The sequence below is a fragment of the Jaculus jaculus genome, chromosome 5 (genome assembly GCF_020740685.1).
Source record: "Jaculus jaculus isolate mJacJac1 chromosome 5, mJacJac1.mat.Y.cur, whole genome shotgun sequence".
Classification (NCBI taxonomy): domain Eukaryota; kingdom Metazoa; phylum Chordata; class Mammalia; order Rodentia; family Dipodidae; genus Jaculus; species Jaculus jaculus.
The window spans coordinates 63,916,196-63,943,431 of NC_059106.1; the positions used below are offsets into that span (position 1 = coordinate 63,916,196).

General features: G+C 50.6%; 2 protein-coding genes and 1 non-coding gene across 13 annotated transcripts in view; all 3 read right to left on the bottom strand.

Annotated features, from left to right (window-relative positions):
- Positions 1–8,392, bottom strand: part of Sdc3 (syndecan 3) — a 39,430-nt gene extending 31,038 nt beyond the window's left edge. The window contains exon 1 of the mRNA XM_045149129.1: positions 8,264–8,392. Within this exon, the coding sequence (XP_045005064.1) occupies positions 8,264–8,392 (129 nt within the window). The remainder of the gene's footprint in view (positions 1–8,263) is intronic.
- Positions 8,393–20,531: 12,139 nt separating this feature from the next.
- Pum1 (pumilio RNA binding family member 1) overlaps positions 20,532–27,236 on the bottom strand; it is a 144,802-nt gene continuing 138,097 nt past the window's right edge. For all 11 annotated transcript variants that reach the window (XM_045149003.1, XM_004665178.2, XM_045149008.1 and 8 more), the window contains 2 exons: positions 24,786–24,978; positions 20,532–22,348 (listed from right to left, as the gene is read on the bottom strand). In XM_045149003.1, coding sequence (XP_045004938.1) covers positions 22,217–22,348; positions 24,786–24,978 — 325 coding nt within the window. In that variant the 3' untranslated portion in view covers positions 20,532–22,216. The remainder of the gene's footprint in view (positions 22,349–24,785; positions 24,979–27,236) is intronic.
- Positions 23,912–23,994, bottom strand: LOC123461279. The gene has a single exon (XR_006637566.1). It is a non-coding gene; the product is annotated as a small nucleolar RNA SNORD103/SNORD85 (small nucleolar RNA).

Consider the following 27,236-nt stretch of genomic DNA (forward strand, 5'->3'; position numbering starts at 1 on the left):
GCAGGAAGCCAGCTGCTCTATCCTCCTACTTGCAAGTGTAGAGCTGGGCTCAGAAAGGACTCCCATCTTCCTCCATAAGCTTCCCAAAGCTGGGCTCAGCCACATCTGCCTCAGACATGCCTCTCACAGCAGCCAAGCAGGCCCGTGGTCCAGCCAAAGACAACAGCCCCCAATCCGGGCCCCACATGTACTAGGTGCTTACTAAAGAGCTTGCATGCAGCTGTCGCTCTGTTAGGGCCTGTTGCACAAGCCAAGCAAGCAACGAGGAGCCAGGCACGACGGCCAAGCCCAGGCCACAGCCACTGCCGTCTGGCGGCCAGGTGTCCAGAATGAGCACGGGGATGAACGCAGATTCTACCAGACCAGTCCTGCCCGCTGCTCACCGTGGGCCTCGGGCCCCGCTGTCCCCATGGGACACAGTGAGGGTGAACTGGGACGAAGCAGGGTGGGCACCTAACCTGGAGGCTGCCACAAGGCTGAGCCCTTTGTATTCTGACCAGTGTCATCACGCTGCTCCCCATCATCTGTACCCACCGATGGCACCTCAAGGGCTGGAAACAGGTGCAATCTGGCTGCAGACATCCAGCCGCAGGGGAGCATGACCAAGTGTCCCACATCAGTGCACAGGGGTGACCAACACCCACACCTGCTGCATCCTAGAGACTGGATCCAGGCACAGGCTCTGCCGATGAGAACCGGAGGCTAAAGCCTTTGTCTGAGTCTCTAGGAACCCTGATGTCTAGACCCCTCACACCAGCAGGAGAACGATCTAAGGAGCTGCCCAGCCCCTGGGCTTGAATAGTGGATCATTTGCAGATCCCAGGCAATCAGTTCTTTTTCAAAAATATTTTTATCTACTTATTTGCAAGCAAAAAAAAAAAAAAGGTAAGCCAGAAGAGAGACCAAGAGAATTAGGCCCCCAGCCACTGCAAACAAACTCCAGACACATGCACCACCTTGAACATCTGGCTTTATGTGTGTATTTGAGACTTGAACCTGAAGTGTTAGGCTTTGCAGGCAAGCACCTTAACCACTAAGCCAAGTCTTCTCCCCAAACCCCTTAGGAAGTCAGTTCTAAATGACATTTTTAAATTTTTTAATTTTATTTTCTAAATGACTTTTATGAGGAGAACGCCTGGCAGGGGAGCAGTGCAGGGGTAGAGGGGTGAGGTCCACTAGGTAGAGGATGAGGAGGATGCTCCAAGGGACCTCAGGTGACAATCTAGAAGTCTGAGACCCACTCAAGAGCCAGGTGGCACCTTCAGTATTGTCCTTGGTGTCACTAGCTCCAGCAAACCCAGGCCCTGAGGGGGTTTGATAACAAGATCAGAAAACAGGACAGAACTCAGAGCTCCAGAGTAGGGGCAAAGTGACAGCTAAATACCATTATGCCACTGCCCGGCTGCATGAGGTTCTGCACTGGCTGGGCATCTCTGGGTCTCATGAATGAGGGAATAATCCAGCCCCTGTGCCTGGGTGAGGGCCAGGCCACTCCTCTAGGTGCCAGCTGTAGTGACCGTCTCTCCTAGCCGTCCCAAGCAGAGGTCCTTTGAAAACAGCTCAGGCCCAAGTGACCAGCAGGACATAGTAGGAGGCACCCAGCTAAAGGGATATGGAAAGTCCCCAATCCTTCCATGTCCTAGGCTCAGGTAACTAGATCTCTCGGAAGTCTCAGGGCTGGAAGGCCTGACGGGTATAGTCTGGGCTGGAGGCAAATACTCACCTATCAACTCTCTTTGAACTCAGTGCCATGTAGCCTGGAAAGTGCTTCTGTGATCTAGCCAAACTACAGCCAGTTGTAAGTGGGGATCTCCACTCAAGTCCTCCTGCTCAGGGTCATCTCCAGCCCAAGATTCTACTTTGGGGTACCCATGATCATTCCAACTTGGTCCCCGCACTCTCCAAGAGGAAAAAAACAAACAAAAAAAAACCCTCTAGTCAAACTCCTACCCCCAGAGACAAGCCAGGAAAAGAACAAGAGCCAGGGCAGGGAAAACACAAGAAGTGGCATCTGCAGAGCAGCCCACTCTTGGGGTGCTGGATGACTTCATACTCTCCACCCCAAACAACCCGGAGGTGACGGGAGGCTCAGAGGCTTTAGGTGAGTTTGCTCAAGTCGCACAGCAGGAAACTGGAAAGAGCAAGATTCAACTTTGCACTCGTGGTTCCGGGTCTCTGCTCTTCAGGTTGGCTCGGGCCCCCAACAGGCACAGCCCCAAGGCCTGGGTGAGAAGAAAGCAAGCTGGTGCCAGCTTGGGCACTCTCCTCATTTAGCTTTAAAAAAAAAAAGCCAGGGCTGGAGAGATGGCTTAGAGATTAAGGCATCTGCCTGCCAAAGGACCCAGGTTTGATTTCCCAGGACCCACATAAGCCACATGCACAAGGTGGCACATGTATTTGGAGTTCATTTACAGTGGCTAAAGGTCCTGGTGTGACCATTCTTTCTCTCTCTCCCCCTCCAAACAAATAAAATAGAAAAATAAAATAAAATAAATTTTAAAGCCAGCCTGGCAGTCCTTGATCCCTGCCTTCCACCCCCAGCAGTCAGGTGGGACAGGAGCCAGATCATCAGTCGGCGCCAACAACCCCCCACTCCACAGCTGGGCCCTGGTCCTGGCTGCTCAGACACCCCCTGTAATCAAGGCTTCCGGTTTGGCGCTGACGCTGGGCCTGGCCTGTGGGGGAGGGGAGCGGCCGCCCCTCTGGCTGGGGCCTGCTTTGGAGGGAGGGGGCGGAAGTGAAGCTCGCCAGGCCTCCTGGAATCTTGGGAGGCTGGGAGCCAAGGACGGGAGGGGGGGAGGGTGTCAGTCAACAAAGCTGATGTTCCCAGGATGTGATGGAATGTTTAGGGCACAGAGGTTTGAAGAGTTCCAACATGAAAAGTCAGGTGACCCAGGACCATCCCAGCCCCTGCTGTGGCTGGTTTGGTGGTCAGCAGCCATGGAGGGGGGGTGGCCGCCCTGGGCAGCACTCAGCTCTGGCCACCTGCCCCAGACACAAAATTACAGGACTGCATGCGGCTGGGCTGGCTGGGCTTGTGGGAACCGCAGCCACGACCCAACCCGGCCCATCCTATCCCAGCATGAAGCGGTGGTGACAGCTACGCAGGCCTGGGCAGCCCCTGGGCACCTCGCAGCCCACAGCCCATGCTTTGGATCCAGCAGGACATTGTCAGCCTCTTGTCCCCACCCTGCCACACAGGAGCAGCATTCCCGTCTGGCTGCTTTCTTATGCTTCCATATTCATCTCCCATTCTGATACAACAGCCCCGCGGCTCAGAGGGCACACAGCTCAAAAGCTTCCAACCCGTCCAGAAATCACCGGCATTCCCCAACTCTGCCAAGGGACCCCAAGACAGTCATTCTCTTGAGTCTCACTCGCTGGAGAGACAGAAAGTGAGTCCCCAGAAGGAGAGCAAGGACATGGATGTGGGTTCCAGGTGGCTTTGCACGGGTCAGAGGGGATAGAAGGCAGGCCTGGTCCCTCTTGGAGACAGCACCAGGAGCTTACCCAGGGGGTGTAGCTCTTTAGACCCACTGACACCCTGCTGTGTGTAGACCACATAACCCAGCACGAGGCCCTCACACACATCTTCTCAACAGCCCTCCCCGCACAGTTTACAAAGGCTTGGCCAACCTGTCCCCAACAGAGTCACCCCTTTGCAGATAACTGACGTGCTAGAGGGAATGAACTGGGCAAGCCCCTCCCCAACACCATGGGAGAATTAAATGACAAAAGACACAGAGCACCTATGGTAAGAGCAGGAACCTAGAAAACAGCAGCTGAGAGTGGGTGAGGCAGCATGCACTACCTATCACCCCAGCATTCAAGAGGCCAAGGTAGGAGGATCCCAAGTTTGAGCCAGCCTGGGCTACAGAGTAAGAATTTCAAAAAAACAAAAAACTCTTAGCCAAGTGTGGTGACGCATGACACACACCTTTAATCCCAGCACTTGAGAAGCAGAGGTAGGAGGCTCACCATGAGTTCAAGGCCAGCCTGAGACTACATAGTGAATTAAACGGTCGGCCACCTCAAAAAACTAAAAATAAAACTTTAAATACATAAATAGTAGATAATTTGGGCATGATTTGGGAATAGGGAGGCCCAGAGAGGTAAAGTAAATTACCTAAGGTCACAAAGCAGAAAGGCATGGATCAGGACTGGGGCCTACCAGGCCGAGGTTCGAAACAGTTCTACTTTCTGCTGTTGGGCTCTGGGCACATGATTCGGTGTCTCTGTGGCTTATTTTCTCATCTGTAATATGGGAGTTCTGGGGGCTAGAGAGATGGCTTTGCAGTTAAGGTGCTTGCTTGTGAAGCCTAAGGACCCAGGTTCAATTCCTCAGTACCCATGTAAGCCAGATGCACAAGGTGGCGCATGCATCTTAAGTCCATTCTCTCCCTCTCTTCCTTCCTGTCTTTCTTCCTTCCCTTTCCTTTCCTTTTCCCTCCCTCCTTCCCTCCCTCCCTCCCTTTCTCCCTTCCTTCCTTCCTTCCTTCCTCTCTCTCTCTCCCAAATAAGTAGATAGAATAGTGGAGTCCTGATTATTCTTAACATTATCCTAAGGATTCCATTCCCACAGCCTACAGAGTGTTGAGGGTGGAGCTTTGCAGTATCTGGTTACTATCCTAACTTCCACACCTGCCAGCTGGCCCAGTGGGCTCCCGGTGCCGCCCCTTCAGAGGGCAGCCCTCTCCCTAGACAGCCTAGCGATGCTGCAAGCTTTCTCAGTCCCTTCTCCTGCCACGCTATGCCCCCGCCTAGCTTTGCCTGGACCCGCCCTCATGCAGTCCACAAAGGCCACCCACCTGGATGCTCTCCTGCTGGGACCACCTCCAGAGCCTATGCGGACATAGTGGCAAAGGCCCGGGCTCCTCCCCAAAGACCCAGAGGCTCCAGGTTTAAACCCAACAACAGCTCTGTCTGCTGGTGACAGGTAAGTGAGCAGAGGGTCAGGCAACCTGCTGGACAGCAGGCCAGCGGTGAGCACTCAGCCTAGCAGGAAGGCCACCTCCTCCAGGAAGCCCTCACTGGCCCCTGCAGACTCCCTCTGGGAAAGCCACAAGCCACATCACCTGAGAAAGGCTGCGGACTCTCCTCATAGCACACCTGGGCCTGACACTGTCCCATGTACTGAGAGGGAGTGTCTCCAGAGGCAGGAGACAGAGACATGACCCCTGTCCCAACCACACAGCAGGCATGTATGCTCCTGGAGCATGGCATGGCCACCTGGGGAATTATCACACATCTGTCCCCTAGCTGCTGAGAGGGGGAAATTACTCACCACAGGGCCTGGCCTGCAAGGGCCCACGGGTCCCCAAGTCTTCTATGGTGACAACAATCTCACCCTGGGAACCCAAGACTCCCAACTAGCCAGAGCAGGCTGGAGGAGCAAGAGAAGGGGCCCTTGGATGTGGGGAGCAGCCACCCACCTTCCACACCTGCCCCTGACGCCTCCCAGCCACAGAACTTTGGGAAAGAACAAGGAGGCGGGGCATGGGGGCTCACACCTGGGATCTTGACACCAAGGCAGGAGGCTCAGGAGTTCAGGGCAGCCTGGGCTGCATGACAGCCTATCGGAAAACCAGCAAGAAGACGGCTGAGCCCAGCGCACACACCAGGCACGGTGCTGGAAGCTTTCCCCTTTCATCCTCATCTTGCAGAGTACAAACTGTGGCACAGAGAGGCTAAGCCACTTCCACAAGGTCACACAGTCCCAAATCTGTGATTTCCCATCACTGACAGTGTGAACACTCCAGACCTGGACTGACTGACTGACTTACTTTCTTACTTACTTTCTTTCTTTCTTTATAATTCAATTTAATTTTGAGGGGTTTTGTTTTGTTTTGTTTTTTGGGGTTTTGAGGTAGGGTCTCACTCTGGCCCAGGCTGACTTGTTCACTATGTAGTCTCAGGGTGGCCTCGAATTCATGGCGATCCTCCTACCTTTGCCTCCCGAGTGCTGGGATTACAGGCAGGCACCACCACGCCCTGCTCAGGGTTGGTTTTTTGTTTTGTTTTGTTTGTTTTTTGTTTTTGAGGTAGAGTCTCACTCTAGCCCAAGCTGACCTGCAATTCACTCTGTAGTCCCAGGCTAGCTTTGAATTCCCAGCAGTCCTCCTACCTCTGGGATTAAAGGCATGCACCACCACCCCCAGCAGACCTGGACTTGAAAAAGAACATAGCTCCAAAGCTAAATTTTCTAGACCTGTCACACTCAAAGCCATTCTGGGAGGAGAGCGGCACAGACACTGCTGTAGCCCAGGGAGACCTCCCTCAGGGCTCTGGTCACCTGTGGCCTCAGGAGAAAGGACAAGCCCCCAGTTCCTTAAGCTAGGACACACCCCCCTCAACTTGCCATCCACCTGGCCTGAATGAGACAAGCTGGCTTCTCCCTGGAGCCCCACCCCTTCCCAAGGCCTCTCAAACCCTCCTAGCAGACCCAGGGCTCATCTTGTCCCTCCCCTCTCCAGATAGCCATTGCCTGTCCCATGGTGTCCTCAGAGGCCCCCACCAGCAGTCCTCAGACCCACCAGCTGTGGCTCTTCTGGTCTAACCTCAATCCCTCCTGCTATAGACACACCCCCTCTGGGGTGGCATCCCAGCAACCAGGTACCACCCCTTAACTCTTTGCCTCCCAGGCCAGGTGAGAGAGCGGTGCCCCACATCAACAGTCTGTCCCTTGGATCACAGAAAGCCTGCAGACAGACACAAGGGACAACGTATCCCCACCCTGGCCCTCTCCCCCAGCCAGGCTTACCCATCCCAGGGGGCGGTGACCCATCTTACCCTCACCTCATCCTTGGACCTGCCTTGTTAAGGCCGTACTGTGTGCCAGGTCCTCCCTGCCCTCTTCCTGAATTCCTCCTCCAATCCATAGGGTGTGAATGATTGGCCTTGACCCCTCCTAAAGACAGCAGTACAAGGGAAGTGTCTCCAAGTCTAAGGCACTTTGTCTCCGGCCCCTTTTTGCTCATTTACACCAAACACCTACAAGGTACTTCTGCGACACCTTCGACAATGTTCTTCCTCCCTGGAGGGCACTATTAGCCCACCTTCCAGAGGGGAAACCCGAGGGGAAGCTTGTCAGTTGGCCCAAGACCCATCCACCATGAATGGGTAGCAGGAGCTGGATTTGAAGCCAGGTCTTTGATGTCAGAGGTGGCCCTCAAGCAATGCTGCGGATACAGCTCCTGGCTACCAGGGCCCTCTCCCCTCACCCTGCCTGCAGGAGAACCAAGGGTGAAGCCCAAAGATCCCCCCAGTCGACAGCTTGAAAACTCTGTGGTCCTAGAGGCAGCCCTGGGGTCCCCACCTACCTCCCCAGACTGACCACTATGCTGAGGGCTCATGCTCAGGGAGGGAAGGGGCCGGGCATCAGGCTAGGCTCTGGCCCTACCTGAGAGGATGGGAAAACTCGTCCTGGAACCAACAACGAGGGTGGCACCTGGAAGGCCCAGCCCACATCTGAACATGTGCCCACTTGAGTGAGAGAGAGACTCACTTGGGACCTTGGTCCTGCTTCAAAGTGGGACCTTTCTTCCACCCTCCTCTTCCTCTGCTCTCCTGGAGAAGCAGAGACCAAAGGGACCGAGTTCAACCCCACAGCTGCCGCGGCCCCTCAAAGGCACAGTCCGGGGTCAGCTCATACACACCTCTACCTGCACACACGTGTCCCCCTTGGGGAGGGGTTCCTGCCCTGGCCCATGATCACCTCCACAACTGCGCACGCACACACACACACTCGTGTGAGCTCACGCAGGCTCCCATGGATCCAAGCACACACCCCCTCACCCTGCAGGCGCACACAGCTACGGCCACGGTGGCACACGCCATGCACAATGGGTCACCCTCACGTGCGTGTTGGGGGTAGGTGGCACCCACGCATGTGGACAGAGCCTTCCCTGGGCACGCACGCCCTGTAAGTCTCAGCACCCTTCTCGAAGGTGGACACACACACACACACAGGGTCACCTTCACCGAGTCACCCTCCACCTCCTCCCCCTCACGAGCCCCTACGGTCCTGCGGGTGGCTTTTGGGGGGTGGGGTGGAAGACGACCCTCCGAGAAACCGAATGCACACCCTGCGAGTCTGGGGACATCCGCGAGGTTCCAGTCCCGCAAGACACACCCAGCCTGGCCCGCGCCACGCGAGGCGCCCCGAGGAAGAGGACCCACCGGGCTCGGGGAGGGGGGAGGTAAGGGGAGGGACGGGGGGCGCCCGCGGGAGCGGCCGGGGGCGGGGGTCCCGCGCGTCACTCACCCCCGCGGCGCGGCCCGCCAGCAGCAGCAGCAGCAGCGGGGGCAGGAGCAGCCCGCGGGCCCCGGGCGCGGCGCCCGTCCCCGTCCCGGTCCCCGCGCCCGGCCCGCGGTGCGGCGGCCCCGGCTTCATGGCGGCGCGGGCGGCGGCGGCCTTTGTTCCGGGCGCGGTGGCGGCGGCGGCGGCGGCGGCGGCGGCGCGGGACCTGCTGCTCCGCTCGGGCTCCGCTCGGCCGCCGGCTCCGCCTCGCTCGCTCGCTCGCGGCTCCGCGCCCACAGCGGCCGCGCCCGCAGGAAGCGTCGCCGCCGCCGCCGCCGCCGCCACCGGCCGCCCCCCGCGCGCGCGGGCGGAGCGACGAGGAGGGCGGGGCGCCGCCAGTCGCCCAGGGCCCCCAGCCCGCCCGGGAACCGAGCTGTGACCCCCACACACCCCACTTACACACACCCCGGGGCCCGGGCAGAGGGTGTCCCGCCCCCCGCAGCCTCCCACACCCCAGGAGAGGGCTCCACTCGCGTGTTCACCCAGGACCCAAAGGGCGCCCCACACCCCTTCAGCCTGCACACCCGACCCCAGGGCATCCGAGACCTTGGCACCCGTGTCTCTCTGCCCAGGCGGTGAGGCCTCGGATTGAGCCTGGCCCCTCTCTGGGCCTCAGTTTCCCCAGACACCCTGAGATAGGAAGAGAAGGACCCCGTCGCTGCAGAGGATAAGGTTGGGCCAAGCTCGAGGCGGCACCTGCTCCCCTGGCCCGGGGTCCCCCATGTCTGGAAATCCCATTACTCTCTAGAATAGAAACCTGTACCAGTCCCTGGTATAGGACTTCCCTGGTGACAGACCCTGCCCCTGGTCTCTGAGTATCCCCTGGTTCTTAGGAATCCCTCTTTGCCTCTGTCTCTGCCTGACCCTCACTCTGGCCCTGGGCACCCCCAGCTCCAGGAGGCAGCCGCTGGGGTCTGCTGTGGTCACTCACTGCTGCTCCCGACATCAGCACCCGGTCTGGCACACATGGGTGCTGCGCACACGTTTGTAAACCATAAGTGTTTTTCAGAGTTTGGCCCTACTGGGGGGGGGGTGTGGAGGGGGGCAGACGTGCCCTAGGTTAGGGTTTTCCCTGGGTTTCTTCAGCCCTCCTCAGGCTCAAGACCACAAGAGGTCCACGATGCTTCTATCTCCCCTTTTGATGGGGAAACAGCCCAGAGGAAAGGCTATTTGCTGATGATGGACGACTGGGTGTCTTTGCCCTGTCACTCTCTTCCTCTCTGCTGCCACGTCCCAGAGCCTGGGCCAGGAGCTGCCAGTAGGACACAGGAATTAAATTATGCTGAAATTAGAACAATTTCCTCACGGGAAGCAGGAGAGAGAACCTGGAGGGAAGAAGGCGGGAGAGCGGGGGGGGGGGGGGGGGGAGACCAGCCATGGTTTAGGGGTGTCCAGGGACCCTAGCTTGTCCTACAGAGCCCTTGGGGGGAGCTCAGAGCACAAGGCCAGCTCCACACAAGGAAGAGCTGACTCAGAAGGGGTTCTCACAGGTATGAAAGGTCAGCCTGGCTGCCCTGGACAGACATCGGGCAAGGAGGGAGGGAGTCTTCAATTCTGCCATTCAAAGGAATGAGCCATGCCTGGGGGTTCAGGCCTCTAATACCAGCACTCAGGAAGCTGAAACAGGGATATTTTGAGTTCAAGGGCAGTCTGGGCTACAAAATCTCAAAAATTTAAAAAGGGAAGCCAGGCATGGTGGTGCACATCTTTAATCCCAGCACTTGGGAGGCAGAGGTAGGAGGATCACCGAGAGTTCAAGGCCAGCCTGAGACTTCATAGTGAATTCCAGGTCAGCCTGGGATAGTGTGAAACCCTACCTTGAAAATGATAACAATAATTTTTAAAAATAAACAAAAATTTTAAAAGGGTCCAGGCTTATGACCTAGTGGATAAAGTGTTTGCTGTACAACTCTGAACCACCCCCCCATGTCAACGCTGGAAGCAGTGCCTTCTATAATAGAAGTGCAATTACTGTGAGAAGGGACCAGAGACAGGAGGATTCCCCAAAGCCACTGAATAGAGCGGTGAACAACAATGAACAACGACAAGCCCCTGCCTCAAACAAGATGGAACTTGAGGACTGACCCAAAAGATGCTTTCTGATCTCCACAAACACACCATGGCGAGGCACACCCACAGTAACACACATGAACACGCACACCCACCATAAATAAACAAATTTAATTTTTCATATTTGTGCATGTGTGGATGTGCATGCCATGGCCCTTCCTCCTATTCTCACGGGGAAGTATTGACATCACAAACGCATTTGGCTTTCCATCATTGTTGGGGATTTGAACCCAGGCTATCAGGCTTTACAAGCATCAGGCTTTACCATCAACTGCTGAGCCATCTCCCTAGGCCAGATGAATAATTTCTTAATCCCTGGAAATTCTGAGCTCTCAGCCTCTGGAAATCTCAGTCCCAAGTTTTTAGGTCCCTGGAAACCTTAGGGAGTTAGATGGGAAAAGGCTAACAGGTTGACAGCAGGTGGCTCAGCAGGGAGCTGAAGAGCTCTGGCTTGAGATTTGGCAAGTGCCTGGGTTCAAATCCCAGTTCTGAGAGTTATGAGCTGTGGTACTTAGAATGTATAACTTTACCTCTCTGTGCTGTTTCCTGACATTGATATGAAAACAACAGTCCTATGGAGTCTGTTTCTTCATTCAGCAAATAGAAACTGAATGCCTTGTGGGCACTATGTCAGGGCAAGGCTCTGGATTATGGGAGCTCACTGCTTTGGACTGGGGCTTGACAGATGCAACTGAGCTGCTGCCTTATAAAGGAAGGGACCCAGATGTGGCGAGGAAGTCCTCTTCTAGAGTGGCTGAGCATACCCAGGAAACAGACTGGTTCTGGGCAGCTCCCAAAGGGCCAGTGGGGTTCAATGGGTTATTCAAGGAGCCATGTGTCCGCGTTGGACAAGGAATGGCTCTTGGAACCACAGGAGCTGGCAATGGGTAGAAGTGGCTGTCAGAAGAGGTGGTGAGCACCCCGTCTTGGGAAGCAAGCAAGGCTGACAGGTGAGTGCCAGTCAGCCGGGCAGCACGACCCTTCCTTCCTTACTCTCAGACTTCTGCAAGTGACAGGCCCCCCCTTCACTGAGGTCTTGGGGAGGAAGCCAATAGGTGGGAAACTCTTTGAGCAAAGCGGGGCAGGAGCGCCACCTGCTGCTCCTCAGAGGTCATCAGCACAGCCAGAGCTGGGGCAGGTCCCTGGCTCCAGGTCCTCTTCACACAGGGCACCACCTGGCAAGTTGCCCTCCCTGTGCACTCTCACCACACCTCAGTACACCAGGGGCCTCCTTCCCCATGGCGCCCCCACCCACTCGGGCACCACCCTCCACCAGCATGACTCAGCCCACTCCCCAGCTTTGTACAGGTTTCCCTCGGAAAGCCTTCCTGACTCCAGAGGGGTTAACAGGGGCTTAATCACACCCACTCTGCACTTCCACACTGCCTCCATGGACCTGTGAGCACCCCAGTGAGCCCCAGTGAACAATAATCCCACTGTCCTGAGTCCAGAGACCCAGCTGGCCAGTAAGAGTCAAGACCTTGATCTGGGCTCTTGACTCCAGAGTGTGTTTGGGAGTATTTGATGGACAACCTCACCAAAGGGTGGGTAGAAGCCTCATCTTGCCCTCTTCCCGATCATACCCCTAGCACACACTGGGTGCTAGGGAGCTATTCTGTGCCCTAGAGGTCTGGCTAAGCAGATAGGGTCCTAGAAACTCAACAGTCACATGTAATGATAATAGCCAAATCATGGGGCTGGAGAGGTGGCTTAGCAATTAAGGCGCTGCCCGCAAAGCCAAAGGACTCAGGTTCGATAACCCAGGACCCACGTAAGCCACATGCACAAGGTGGTACATGCATCTGGAGTTTGTTTGCAACAGCTGGAGGCCCCGACGTGCCCATTTTCTGTCTCCCACGGTCCCCCTCTCTCTCTTCCCCTATCTTAAATAAATAAATAAAAACTAAAATATATCAAAAGCCAAATTGTGGACTGCATTCTGTCCCCCAATCCCTGGCAGGAGCTCATGTTCTCTTTGACTCCTCCCAGTCCTGGGATTTGGATATAACAAAAAGATACCAGGGCATAGTGACACAGGTCTTTAATCCCAACACTTGGGAAGCAGAGGTAGAAAGATCACTATGAGCTTGAGGACAGGAGAGCCTGGGACTACATAGTGAGTTCCAGGTCAAGCCTAGCTTGGGAAAACAACAACAACAACTGGCCTTCTAGGCCTGGAACCATAAGGACAAATGACATAGTTCCAAGAGATCCTCACGAGCAGTGGAGCACTGTGTGAGTTGAGTTAGCGCTTTGCTGTGCCCTCATTCTTCAGTTGCAGCATCTGAGCTCTGGGAAGTTCAATGACTTGCCTCAGGTCACACAGGCGGGACATGGGTGAGCCAGGTTGGAACCAAGCACTGAGATGGCAGAGCCCCGGCTCATAGCCCTGTGTTGTACGGTTCCTGTGGGCACAGGGGGCATTCATGGTCCTCATGGGGTCTCCCAAATATTCTCCCCTCAAGGAAATCACAGCCCATCCTCAGCCTTCTCCCTCGAAAATGTCCTGCTTTGCCCCAAAAGTCAAGCAGGGGACAAGAGCCCGGGTCTACTTCTGGAAAAATGTGTCAACTACCTTGGGGCGTGGGGGGGGGGGACGGTCAGTGACTCCCAAACATCAGGAACCAAAACAGGTTTCTGGAGGGCTTGTGCTGGTCTAGAGGGACTAGCAATAATACCTGGGGAGCTGTAGGAGGCTCAGAGGCCTTCTGCTGCCCCGCAAGTAGAGGTGTAGACAGTAGCTGCTAGAAGGATCCCAGGGGCACTTAAGTTTGTCAGATAGGTGCTAGGAAAGTCTGTCTGAAGTTCTCACAGGCCTGGCCCAGGCCCTCCCTCGGAGACTCCTGTCTCCATCTCTAGTCCAAGAAGCCCCAAGAAAGCCTACCCACCCTGGTCTTGGACCCTTGAACTTGGGCCTCCATAGTGCTTGCTTTAGGAGGCAGTACCCTCTAGTGGCCAGAGCGTGTAACTGCATAGATGCTTCACCTCTAGATGGTGCATCTTTCTCCCGCAACCACAAAAGAGCCTGACCTGACATTGCGACTGGAAATCAGATAAAACTGTCACTTGGTTCACATCAAGTTTGGGTGTCATTTCCTGTGGAATGGAATGAAACTTGGAAGGATCACAGGTGTAAAAATCTCTGTAATCGCAGGTCAAATTCCAGATGGAGGTATCTGGAAGAGAGACCAGAAATACACGAACAGATTTGGTGGCAACTTGAGGTCCAACCTGCTCCATAAAACAGTCCTGAAGTGAGAGGGTCTCGTGGCAGCTGCTGAAAGGAAAGCCAGTCTGATCAGAGACATGCATCAGAACCCTAGAGCCTCAGCATCAGGCTTTCTGAGGCAGGCAGTAGAGTTGGTTCTCAATGAAGAACATTATATATACTATCTATTGACCATGTTTTTTTGTTTGTTTGTTTGTTTTTTGTTGTTGGTTGTTTTGTGTATATATTTGTACATGTTAAAGCCTGGAGGCCAGAGAACAATCTTGGTCATATGTTGTTACCTTCTTGTTGCTGGGACAAAAGCAGCTGATGGACAGGGTTTCTTTCTTTCTTTCTTCCTTCCTTCCTTCCTTTCTTTCTTTTTTTTTTTTTTTTTTTCCTTTGGGTAGGGTCTCACTCTAACTCAGGCTGACCTGAAATTCACTCTGTAGTCTCAGGGTAGCCTTGAACTCATGGCAATCCTCCTACCTCTGCCTCCTGAGTGCCCCAGCACTTATTGTGTGCCACAATGCCCAGCTTAAAGGTTTCTCTTTTTTTCCCTCGCAAATGAAGGTAGTTGTTTCTGTTTATTTGGGACAGTTAAGAGAGTCCTCCACCCACCCGCAGCCAGCCGACCCTGGCACTTTCAGGATCATCCCTTCCTCCTCTCAGAAGACAGCGATTCCCACCCCACCTCACCCAGGAGTCCACTGTTCTCAGAGCTTAGAGTTTATTTGTCTTTGGGCTCAAACAAGAAGTACGGAACCATAAGCATCCCTGGTTGAGCTCACACCATGGGCTAGACTCCCCTGGTCCTAGACTTCCAGAAAGCAGAGTCTGTATAAACTGAAATTTTCTTTAAAAAAAAAAAAAAAAAAACATCTGTGATAAAAAATCTTGAAAACTGAGTGTTACAGTTATTAAAGGTTTCTTTTTTTTTTTTTTTTGACTTACAGTTTCAAGGGGAAACTTCATGATAGTGTATGGGAAACTGACTTCCACAGAGATGGCACCAGGGAAAGTAGAGAATCAGAAATTTATTCATGTCGACATGGACTCAGGGGAATAACATCCAAAGACTGAGTACTGAGCTCTGATAGCCCAGAGGTTTTATAGACAGTATGGCAGGCAGTGCGACAACACCTAGAATTCTTCACGCTATTGGTGGGTTACAAGTTTCTAAGATGTGGTGGTTTGATTCAGGTGTCCCCCGTAAACTTAGGTATTCTGAATGCTAGTCTCCCCAGCTGATGGCAATTGGAAACTGATGCCTCCCGGAGGCAGTGTGTTGTTGGGGGCGGGCTTATGGGTATTATATCCAGTTTTCCCATGCCAGTTTTGGACACATTCTCCTGTTGCTATTGTCTACCTTATGTTGGCCAGGGGGTGATGTCCACCCTCTGCTCATGCTATCATTTCCCCTGCCATCGTGGAGCTTCCCCTCAAATCTGTAAGCCAAAATAAACCCTTTTTTTTTCCCAAAAGCTGCTCTTGGCCAGGTGATTTCTGCCAGCAAGGAAAACCTGACTGCAACAGTAATGTTGGTACCAAGGAGTGGTATCATTTGCTGCTAGACACTTGACTGTGTGGCTTTGGCCTTTTGGAGCTGATTTTCAAGAGCAATGTGGATGAATTTGAAACCTTGTCCTAAGAGATGTCTTGCAGTGCTGTAAGTACAGCTTGATGGACTATTCTGGTCAGAGTTGAAAGACCTAAATGCAGTAAGAACTGTGAGGTTTGGCTTATGAGAGTGAAAAGGAGTTTTGTCTGGACTGGGCAGTTTGTGTTGAGAGGCTTGCTGTTACGCCCCTGTCATGAGAATTTGTACAGGATTGCACTGAGTAGAAATAGACTGGTGTGAGCAGAGGGATATGGCACAGAAAGAAATCTTTTGGCTGAAACTGCTGCCCGTTCAGCTGTAATTGAGAGATTACAACCTCTGAGATTGGGCCAACTGACCTGCATTGGGGCAACAGGAAGAATGTAGACTCTTTTTAAAAAATATTTTATTTTATTTATTTGACAGAGAAAGAGGGAAAGAGAGAGAGAATGGGCAGACCAGTGCCTCCAGCCACTGCAAATAAACTTCAGATGTCTGTGCCCCCTTGTGCATCTGGCTAACATGGGTCCTGGGGAGTTGAACTTGGGTCTTTTGGCTCTGCAGACAAATGCCTTAACCACTAAGCAATCCCTCCAGCCCCCCCCCCACACACACTTTTTTGTTGTTGTTGTTTTTTTCCGAGGTAGGGTCTCACTAGCTCAGGCTGACCTGGAATTCACTATGTAGTCTCAGGGTGGCCTTAAACTCACAGCAATCCTCCAACCTCTGCCTCCCAACTGCTGGGATTACAGGTGTGTGCCACCACACCCAGCCCATTTTTTTGAATATTTTATTTTTATTCTTTTTTAAATTTCCATCAGACAGAGAGAGAAAGAGGCAGATAAAGGGAGAAAATGAGCACACCAGGCCTCCAGCCACTGCAAACGAACTCTAGACGCATGTGCCACCTTGTACATCTGGCTAACATGGGTCCTGGGGAATTGAGCCTCAAACTGGGGTCCTTAGGCTTCATAGGCAAGCCCTTAACTGCTAAGCCATCTCTCTAGCCCTTATTTTTATTCTTACTTAGACTCTTCTGAAGTGGCCTGAGTGCTAAAGGAGTGTCCTGTTGTTCAAAGTCTGCTTTATTCCCCCTGGATTAACAAATTGTCACTACACCTGGTATTATGGAGTATAAGAAATGCAGGAAACAGAGGGTCATTGAGATTGCAATTTAATCTTGTGTTTTGGAAATGGCCATGGGCAGTGTGAAGCAAGTTTGCTGGATGACTACATGGAGATCCAATGGAGCCATAAGGATGAACCATCGGTTGCAGTGGAGACCCAGTGGAGAGGCCGGAATCACGAGATGGCTGCCAAGGAGAGCTGCTGGCCTCAAATGTTTTCCAGGACTGTGAGTAGCCTAGCTGGAGGAGCAGAATTAGAACTCCAGAGACTGGTTGCTGGTTAGAATTACTGGTCGTGGAGACTTGTCACTGGCTAGAGTTGATGCACTTGGAGCTACAGAGTTTGACGTTTGCCCTGTTTAAAGCTTGTATTGGTTGAATATTTCTTTGCTATACCCAATGCCATCTTTTGCAGTATGAATGTTTATTTTGTGCCATTATGTTTTTTGCTTTTTTATCTTTATTTTTTTGGCATTAGGGCTCAGTTAAAAGATCTTGGACTATAGGGATATATGAACATCATTAGGATTGACAAAAACTATGGGGACTCTTAAAGTCTTACTAAATGCATTGTATTTTATATCATGTATGGATATCAGTTTATGGGGGCCAGGGCGGAATATGGTGGTTTGATTCAGGTATCCCCCATAAACTTATGTATTCTGAATGCTAGTCTCCCTAGCTGATGGCAATTGGAAATTAAAGCCTCCTGGAGGCGGTGTATTGTTGGGGGCAGGCTTATGAGTGTTATAGCCAGTTTCCCGTGCCAGTTTTTGGTGCACTCTCTGTTGCTACTATTCACCTGATGGCGGCCAGGGGGTGGTGTCTGCCCTCTGCTCATGCCATCATTTCCCCCTGCCATCACGGAGCTTCCCCTTGTCTATAAACCCTTCACCCCCACTCCCCAAAAAATGCTCTTGGTCAGGTGGTTTCTGCCAGCAACAAGAACCTGACTGCAACATAAGGTTACCTGATTTGGGGGCACAAACAGAACGTTCCTTAGCAATAAGTCATGGGTAAGAGAGTACAAATGTAGAACAGAATGCTGTTTTGTTCATGGATGTTTGTGTCTGTGGCTGCACTAACCAGATAACATATAAGCAGGGTGCAGCTGCATAGAAAGGGAGGACACTCAGGGTCATGCTCCTCCCTGGTAAAGCTTGGACAATAGAAAATGTGTTTTAGAGTATCTTTTTTGTTGTTTTTTGAGGTAGAGTCTGGCTCTAGCTCAGGCTATCTCAGGGCGGCCTCGCACTCACAGTGATCTTCCTACCTCTGCCTCCCGAGCGCTGGGATTAAAGGCATGTGCCACCATGCCCATCTCTTTGTTAAATCTCTTCTACCACAATGGCAGAGCAAAACTAAGAGGCTGGACCTCACTCCTTGCCATAGCAGGTGGGAAGGCAGCAGCAAGAAAGTGAACTCAACTCTGGCAAGCGAGAGATGGCTATAGTGCCCCAAAGCCTGCCCCTACAAACAGCAAGGCTCCACTTACCAAACTGTTAACAGCAGGGGACCAAGTATAAACATGAATTGATGGGGGACATCATTCCTCAGTCACCGTCCACCTTTTTACAACAGGCTCTGGAACAAGTAGAATGTCAGGCCAGAGTGCCACAGGGGTCCTCCTTTCTTGGCCTCCCTAGCACTGGAATTACAATGTACCTGGCTTTGTGTGTGTGTGTAAAGACCCATGTGCCATGGTGCATGCGAAAAGTCAGAGAACAAGTTCAGCTGTGGGACATCACCTTCCACTTGCCAGGGGTTCTGTTGTTCATTGCTATATATGCCAAGCCTCTGGAATCTGTAGCAGATTCCTATGACGTGAAATATTATCTCCTGAACAGAAAAGTGGCTGATTCGGGAGACCAGAAACTTAAAATGTCACATAATCACTACCCAGGACTGATCAGAAACTGAAGCATTCCCTCCTGGAGTAGGGGCTGGGAGGAAAGAAGTTTTGGAAACTCAATCGACAGGTCTGGGAAAGGGTTGCAAGAGCCTACCCTAAGGCCACACAGGAAGGGAAGACAACTGCTTGAGGAGAGAACTTGCCTGCAAGCCTCCAGCCAGTGCAGCTACAGATCACGCAGTTAACTCCAGAGATGCAGCTTCCACAAGTTCAGCAAGGCCTATGCTGGGTGGGCTTTGCCTTGGAGTCTCCCAAGCTGTAACCCTCACCCTGCTCTGTATGTAATCCCGGTAAACTCCCTGGTTCACTAAAACCGACGCTGGCGCGGCCGTACTTTGGTCTGTCTTCTGCCCCGCGGGGGTGAGGACCGCGCACATGCTTCTGAGTATTCTAGCCCCACCTCCCATTCCAGACACTCACACTACTGTACCCAGCTTTGCGTGGGTTCTGGGGATCCGAACATTTGGAAGGTAAGCACTTTACCAACTGAGCTATCTCCACAGCTTTTTTTTTTTTGGCGGGGGGGGGGGGGTGAAGGGGCAGGGAGACAGGTTCTCATGTAGCTCGGGTTGGCCTTGAACTCACTATGTAACTCAGAATGACCATGAGGATGATCTTTCTGCCAAAGCCTCCCAATGTTGGGCCCCAAGGACTATTTCACTCCTTAAATTCTGTGCAGTCATCAGATGGATAAGAGGGGAAAGGGAGTGTCCCTTCATGCTGGAGAGTGCATTATCCAAGGGCACTATCCAAAAGTAACACAATTTCATTGAATCTTCATACTCAATATTTTATTTGAGAGACAGATACATACAGAAAGAATGGACACATAAGGATCTCTAGCCACTGCAAACTAACTCTAGACACATGTGCCACCTTGTGCATCTGGCTTTACACGGGTACTAGGGAACGAACTTGGGTCCTTAGGCTTCCCAGGCAAGTGCCTTAACTTCTAAGCCATCTCTCCAGCCAGAATCTTTATACTCTTGCATGCAAGCACTAGAATCCTAGTACTTCTCCATTTTACACCGAAACTGGACCTCAGCAGCATCTCCGACTTAATGCTGGCTCTGAAGGCTCCCTGGGCTTCAGAAACACAAAGCTTTTAAAGAGGACGGACTATTTCACTACTGAGAGACAGTAAGCAAAGCAGAGCACCAGTGCAAACAGGCCTAGCGGAAGACAGAAACTCACATATGCAGCGCTGACCCCCACTGGGCTAGATTATAACTGCTGAGACCAAGCCTAGCAGCTAAAAGCAGAATCAGGTCCTCAACCAGAGATCAGACCCAAGTCCCAACATGTACACTGCTTTTATCTCCCTTACCCACAGGTCTGAGGAGCCACTGGCAACGGACAACCCTTGGGAAGGGACTGGTTAAAGTTCCAGCCCAGTATACCTGGCCTTCCACCTGTCCTAGCTGCACTGAAGCCCAGGCAGGTACCCTGGGCCCCAGGGGCAGGCTTACTGGACAGTTTGGTCTAGCCTACACGGAGGCATGACCAGATAGGCAGGGTGCAGGTAGGAAATCCAGATGTGTCCAAAGGAAAGGAGACATGTGAGGCCTGAGAAAGGGGTAGGTACAGTGATCTAAATACCAGAACCAGCCATGCTTAGGAGAGACAGGTGATTCCAATGGAAACCCGAGGGCACCAAATGGCAGAGGCCATAAAGGAAGAGCGAGTGCCATGCAGGATGGTTCAAGCCCCATGTTTTCAACAGAAGTTGAAAGGGCTGGAAAGATGGCTTAGCAATTGTCTGCAAAGCCTAAAGACCCATGTTCCACTCTCCAAGTCCCATGTAAGCCAGACGCACAAAATGACACAAGGTTGCACACGTATCTGGAGCTCGCCTGAACTGGCTGGAGGCCCTGGCATGCCAACTGTCTCTTTAAAAGGCCAGGACTGGAGAGAGATGGCTTAGCAGTTAAGGCCCTTGCCTACAAAGCCTAAGAATCCAAGATCAATCCTCCAGGTCCCATTTAAGCCAGATGCACATAGTGGCACATACATCTGGAGTTCATTTGTACTGGCTAGAGGCCCTAGTGTGCCCATTCATATTCTCTCTCCCCCTCCCTCCCTCCATCTCAAATAATTTTTTTAAAAATGTTCTAAGTCCAGTCTACTGGACTTGTCTTTTGTTTAAAAAAAAAGAAGTTGGAAAACTAGGTTTTTACATAGATGGTCTTAACCATCAAAGCACTGCTGAACCCAACCTCTTTAGGTCAATTTAGACCCAGGAACCTGGCATCAGTCTCTCAAGAAAAGGAGAGGGCTCTCCTGACACAGGAGAAAAGTTAAGATTCAGCACAAGCTCAGATTCCAAAGTTCTGTATTTTTCAAAATAAAGATCACACATTGTTTAGAGACAATCTACACAAGAGTTACAAAAAATAGTTGCCCAGGCATAAGCATACACAGGTTTGTTAATTATACACATATGGTTACAAGTGTGCTTGCAAAAAAGTTCATTGGAAATATACACAAGGCTCTGGAAATGTACACCGTGTAGTGTTACAATTCTATATTCAAACAAGGAAAATTGACAGTATGTTACATTCACTTACAAGTAGACAAAATGCAAAATACAGTTCATCTTCTGTACAAAAAGGGCAATTCACACTTTACAAGGTGAGGGGATCTGACCATAAGGAAAGAGGGGCAGGGCTAAACTTCTGCATATCCTTTTGACTGTCACAAAATAAGCAAAACATTACTTCTTTAGGGTTTAAAAAAAAAGCACACTAGTGTGAACTGAATCATCTTGAGTAACATTCAGAAAAGATCTCGCTACTGTCTGGACTAGCTGACAAATAAAACCAAGCTATTTTTCTTTTTAAACATTAACTAGGCTGTATAAAGAACATTTATTCCTTCAAAAGAAAAAAATTTACTTCTGGTTGAAATTACAATTTACAATATACAACACCATCTGCTACAACCATAAAAGGTGGGAATATACACTGAATGCACAGGGCTGGCTAGTTCTCTTCTTACCAAAAAACGTGTTGATGTTGATTCAAACTTCTCCACATTTACATTACAGGTATACAAATGTACAATTGTACAATCAAAAGTATGTTCGACTACTAGGGTACATTATAGATACAGATTAGACATCAAAATGGGAAATACTACAAATCTGTATATATGCAAAGTCTACACCAAGTATATACTATATATTTATAGAAGCAAGACCAAAAGCAGAGTTGGGTTGTTTTTCTCATGCTAAATAATCAGATTTTGCCTTTCAGTGTGAACAGAAAGCAATCGCATGGGCAGTTCGTGATCTCACCCACTGGCCGTGAGACTCTGCCGCTCGGCCTCCTCCCCCCTCTTGCTCACAGAGGTCACAGCCACCCCCTTCCTCAGCCATCATCTCCAAAAGAGCAGGATTTAGAAGTTTCATAAACTTAATGTCATAAACCAAGACTTTTAGCAACTCTGAAACATTTCCATTTCATTTATATATATATATGTATATTTTATAAACAGTGTTAAATGCCAATTTGAGGTCATTTAACTAAAATTCAAACTTCCCAGTTTTTTTGTTTGTTTTCATTTTATACTAAAATCAGGAGGTGGGGAAGAGCTATTTGCAAAATTTGCCTCAAGGCAAATGAGTTAAAAACTTTTTTCTTTTATTTTTATAACTTTTTTTGTTAAACCAACCACCCTGAAAGTGTCCACATGTGGAATAGATACAACATGGACAAAATGTATGGCCTCCTGTGTCCACTGGTCACCTATGTACAAGTTCCTATACACCAGTAAAACAGCAGGGCAATTCATCAATTAAAAAAAATAATTAGTACATGTTACATGTAATAAAATTAAATTTACAAAGGCTTTCCACTCATGGATTTGATTCCTTTTTGGAGGAGGAAGAAGAATCCCAGAGCGACTGTCACCCATCCAGGATCTAGGCTGGGACATCTGTGATTGCTGGCTGGGTCTGCCAGGGTCAGTGAGGTCAGCGGAATAGGATAGGGTGCACTGCTCAGATGATACCATTTGGGGGGCCACAAAGGGGCCCCAGGTCCACACCATTCTTCATGTAGTACTTCTCCAGCTTGGCCAGGATGTGCTTGCCGTAGGTGTACTTTCGAAGAGTTGCAATGTGGGGTCGGATCTAGGGAGGAAGGGAAGGTGGTGTTATGCTGGCCAGAGAGGAGACCCGGGTCAGCTTTGGAAGCTCCATACAGAGACTGCATGATACACACATGCCACCACAGAGAGCACTTTCACTAGTTCAGCCAAGTCAGAGACTGTCCCCTGCCCTGAGCACTGACAGATGAGGGGAATGGTCAGGGAAGGAGAGCACACACATGGACAGCCATCATCAGATTGACCACTAGATCCCACCCCACCTCTCCAGGACAGTGGATCAACTCAAGCTAACAGTAACCACAGAGATGACAGATGGAATAAGCCAGTACTGACTGCTCTCACATGACTGGCACAGAGTGGTCCCTTCGCCCAGCCAATGACTGACTGCTTAAGGGTGCACAAGTACTGGAGTCCACTACCTGGCCCCTCAATGAAGTCACTCTTCTATCACTCTTAACACACCTCCAGCACCAGTTACCCTTGCTTATGACCTGAGCTCTACACCTCTGTGAACATCTCCCGTACTCCCTTACCCTGCACACCCAGCCAAGCAGGGCCCTCTGTGCTCAGCAGTGTCAACTATGTTCTGTTCAGCTACCACCCTTGACCAAAGAAGGGGACTGTGGTTGATCAACTTCATTCTACACCCCAGTGCACACTTCTGCACACACACACACAGTGGACCAGCAGACCAGGAGACAGGCAGGAGATCCTCTGTGAAACCTTATGTAGGCAGTGCTTTTTGTTTAGTTAAGAACCCCACACTCAGGCTGGAGAGATGACTCAGTGGTTAAAGACACTCATTTGTAAAGCCTAATGGCCGGGAATCAATTCCTCAATGCCCATGTACAAGTCAGATGTACAAAGTATCACATGCATCTGGAGTCTGTTTCCTTTGACAGGAGGCTCTGGTACGCCCATCCATACTCATTTTCTCTCTGCCTTCCTTTTGCGGTCTCAAAACTCTCAGAGCTAGGCATGATGCCGCATGCCTTTAATCGCAGCACTTGGGGGCACAGGTAGGAGGATCACCATGAGTTTGAAGCCACGTGGGCTAAAGTGAGACCCTACCTCAAAGAAGAAGGAAAAAAAAATCTCTATGACATAGTGAGTTCCAACCTTAAGTGCCTATGAGGAAAATAACTAATAGGTTGTCCTGGGCTCTGATTCTGCAGACACAACCTGAATGGCCTCCCTTAAGTCTGTCTGTAAAAAGAATACAATGGTGCCAGATGTAGTGGCACACGCCTTTAATCCTAGCACTTGGGAGGCAAAGGTAGGAGTATCGCCATGAGTTCAAGGCCACCCTGAGACTACATAGTGAATTCCAGGTCAGCTTCCAGGTCTGCCTGGGCTAGAGTGAAACCCTACCTCAAAAAACAACAACAACAAAAAAGGGGGAACCAGAAGGCTCTTCTCTCTCGGTGACTAGTAGTGAGTACATGCAAAAGCTGAGAGAGATTCTTGGGCCTGCCTTTCTTCCCTACCACCAAAACCATGACTCTAGCTCCCATTCCGACCACTTTCTTTGAATTATTTGCTGGCTGGTGGTTTGGTGGGTTCGAACAGGAGGTGGTGCATCTCGTCTGGCTCAGAACGAGTCCATAACAAAGATTCTCATTACCGAACCTTGTTCTCAGTGAGGGCAAGTGGATCATCACTGCCAGACAATGCCAACCAATTGTTAAAGATCTGAGGGAGCTCAGAGCCAAAGGCTGAGGGGTGCAGTCCTAAGCACCATGAGCTTTGACACAGCCTGGCACAAACACAGGTGGGGGACGCCCTCCCTGCCTGTGGGAGGCTTTTGCTTCCTGGGGTCTGTATGGGTGACTCCAATCACTGAAGCCATGAGCTTCTTCATGAGATTGTTGTGTTCGCTCCCTACCCACTTTCTCGTATCGAATCCCCTCAGCCTCTATCTAGGGACAGTGGACAGGGTGAAGGATCTCTCATGTGTGTGCCACTGGTGGGACAAGGAGACCAAGAGAGGGAAATAGCTCACAAAAATAGATTCTCACAGCCAGCAATGGTGGAGCACACCTTTAATCCCAGCACTTCGGAGGCAGAAGTAGGAGGATCACTGTGAGTTTGAGGCCACCCTGAGAGTACATAGTGAATTCCAGGTCAGCCTGGGCTAGAGTGAGACCCTACAGGGGGGGATGGGATTCTTACACACAGAGCACAGAACCAAGTAGACTGACGTGGGAGGATAATGTTCTAAGGCCAGTTTGGGCTACAAGAAAGGTTCTATATCAACAAAACTCCCACAGTTCTAAGAGGGGAGGAGCGGCAAATGTGTAAGGACAATGGTAGCCCTACAAAAGTTGACAAGGGAACACAGCACAGAGCCTAGAGCACCTCAAAAACATGAACCATGTCTAGCCCCATTAGTATTTTAGAAATGCACTCAAGGCATGCATGCCTTCTCTGTGAGTGAGATTCTGCCCAGCCCAACCTACCTTATGCATGACAATCTTCCGCTGGCCTGGCTCTGCCACATCAATCATCTTCTGGACCACATAGTTGGCATACTGATCTTTCATCATAGTGTATAAGGCACTGTGGGGACCGTCATTCATGGTGCACACCTCATCAATGAGCACAGCACGCTCTGTACGTGAGGCATGAGTGACACACTTCTCCACGACATTGCTGCAGGTAGACAAATTAGGGACAATTCTGAGACTAGGTCTTCTCTTAGGCTGCATAGTCTAAGGAACTCATTCACCCATGGACTGGCTAAAGATGCCACATTGGCCTCAGACAGCAGGGTGTCCACCAGTGAGTGGCCTGAGCCCAGATTCAGAAGGGACCTGATGAAATGAGCTTAGGTATGCAGCACGTAACTCTAGCCTTAGTAGAGGAACCAGAGCACAAGACTTTGAGTCAACTTCAACACACAGCCTCAAAGGGGAAAACAAGAACCTTTAGGTCAGCCAGTGCTTCAAAACACCTCCCAAACATCTCAGCTTGGGAGAGAAGAGTGGCTCTATCAAAGCATAGTTTTTCTATAATTAAATTATACACTACCAAACTAATGGCTATTTACCAGCCAAGAGGGACTGCTCACTCACAGTGCTGTTTGCTTTCATCTGACAACACTAATCCACATCTTCATTGTACAGAAATGAAACTGTGTGAGGTGAACAGTATTTGTACGTATACCTGGCAACAAGAATGTAGTGGGGGTGGGTAGGTTCCCAAAGGGAAAAGACCAAGCAGAAAGGGCTCACACCTAGCTAATGCAGACCACTTGAACTGACCATCCCGCACAACAGCCACTAAGCGCAGTTTGGGGATTACCAGTAGCCATGAAGAAGCACCTGCCAGAAGACCTCCCAAGCATGTGAGTGGCTCTGTGAACAGTCTACTGATGCCTGCATGCCCTTGCTCTCTGTTTCATGCTTCAAGCTAGAAAATTTATCTAAACGCGATAGACTGTTAACAGCATCAAAAGACAAAGGAGATGGCGCAGTCTCTAAAGTGCTTGTATCGCAAACATGAAGAACCCAAGTTCAATTCCCCCAAAACACATATTTATTTAAAAAAAAAAAAAAGCCAAGTATGTGATTTTGTGCTTGTAAATGCCACAGAGGGAAGGCCGACTCACTGGCCAGGTGGTCTAGCCTAATTAGGCAAGTTCAGAGGCAACGAGAAGCCTTATATCAAGGTCGGGAGAGGAAGAGATGGGTCTCTCACCCAGTGGAACATCTACTGCTGGCATGTTCCTTCAGTGCAGAGCTGCCACTTCTTTTAGAAGCAGCAGGTGAAGAGATTCCGGTGCTCACCATGGGTGAATCAAACACCCAAGAACAAATCAAGACTGACAACAATCACATGAATTTGAAAATCCCAGGGCAGGATGATTCAATCCCAGGACAGGATGGTTCTGTGGTGCAATTAAAGATTAAGAAGCACACATCACTTAGTAAACTAATGAAAGCCTATTGTGGGTGACAGCAGTTGTCAATGAGAGTTCACATCTGGATTTGACAATGAGACAGATCCACAATGTTGGAAATGGAAGGTGAAGTTAAAACCGATGCTTCTCAGCAGCAGACAAGAGGTATCTACTAAACGGAATTTGCTACTTGACTCCAAGTATACATTCTCAATTAAAAAGTCATTATTTGGGCCAGACATGCTGGTGCACGCCTTTAATCCCAGCACTCGGGAGGCAGGGGTAGAAAGGTTGCCATGAGTTCAAGGCCACCCTGAGACTCCATAGTGAATTCCAGGGCAGCCTAGGCTAGAGTGAAACCCTACCTTGAAAAACACCAAAAAAAGAAAGAAAGTCCCTATTTGGTTCTATCTGATGACTATAGTATAGGTATTGTTTATTTCCTCCCTCCCCATTCTTTTACTGTACATGAAGTATATGTGGAGCCAGTATGGTGGTACACACCTTTTTAATCCCAGCACTCAGGATGCAGAGGGAGTAGGATCGTCATGAGTTCGAGACCACAGAGTCAATTCCAGGTCACCCTGGGCTACAGTGAGACCCTATCTCAGAAAAAAAAAGTATGTGTATGGCACAAGCATATTGTGAGTTATTATTATTTGAAATATTATTTGAATATGTTATTCTTATTTATTTGAGAGAGGGAAAGAGGCAGAGAGAGAATAGGCATACCAGGGCTTCCAGTCACTGCAAACGAACTCCAGATGCATGTGCCACCTTATACATCTGGCGTACATGGGTCCTGGGTAAAAGAACCAAGGTCTTTTGACTTCACAGGCAAGTGCCTTAACCACTAAGCCATCTCTCCAGCCCATGGTTATTATTTTTAACTAAATGGCCAACATTATGTTTTGGTATAGTGAAAAATATAAGTTCTGGGAAAAGTGTCCCTTTTATCCATTAGTGACATGCATGTATGTCCTTCAGCTCTTTATGGTCCAGTAAGTTA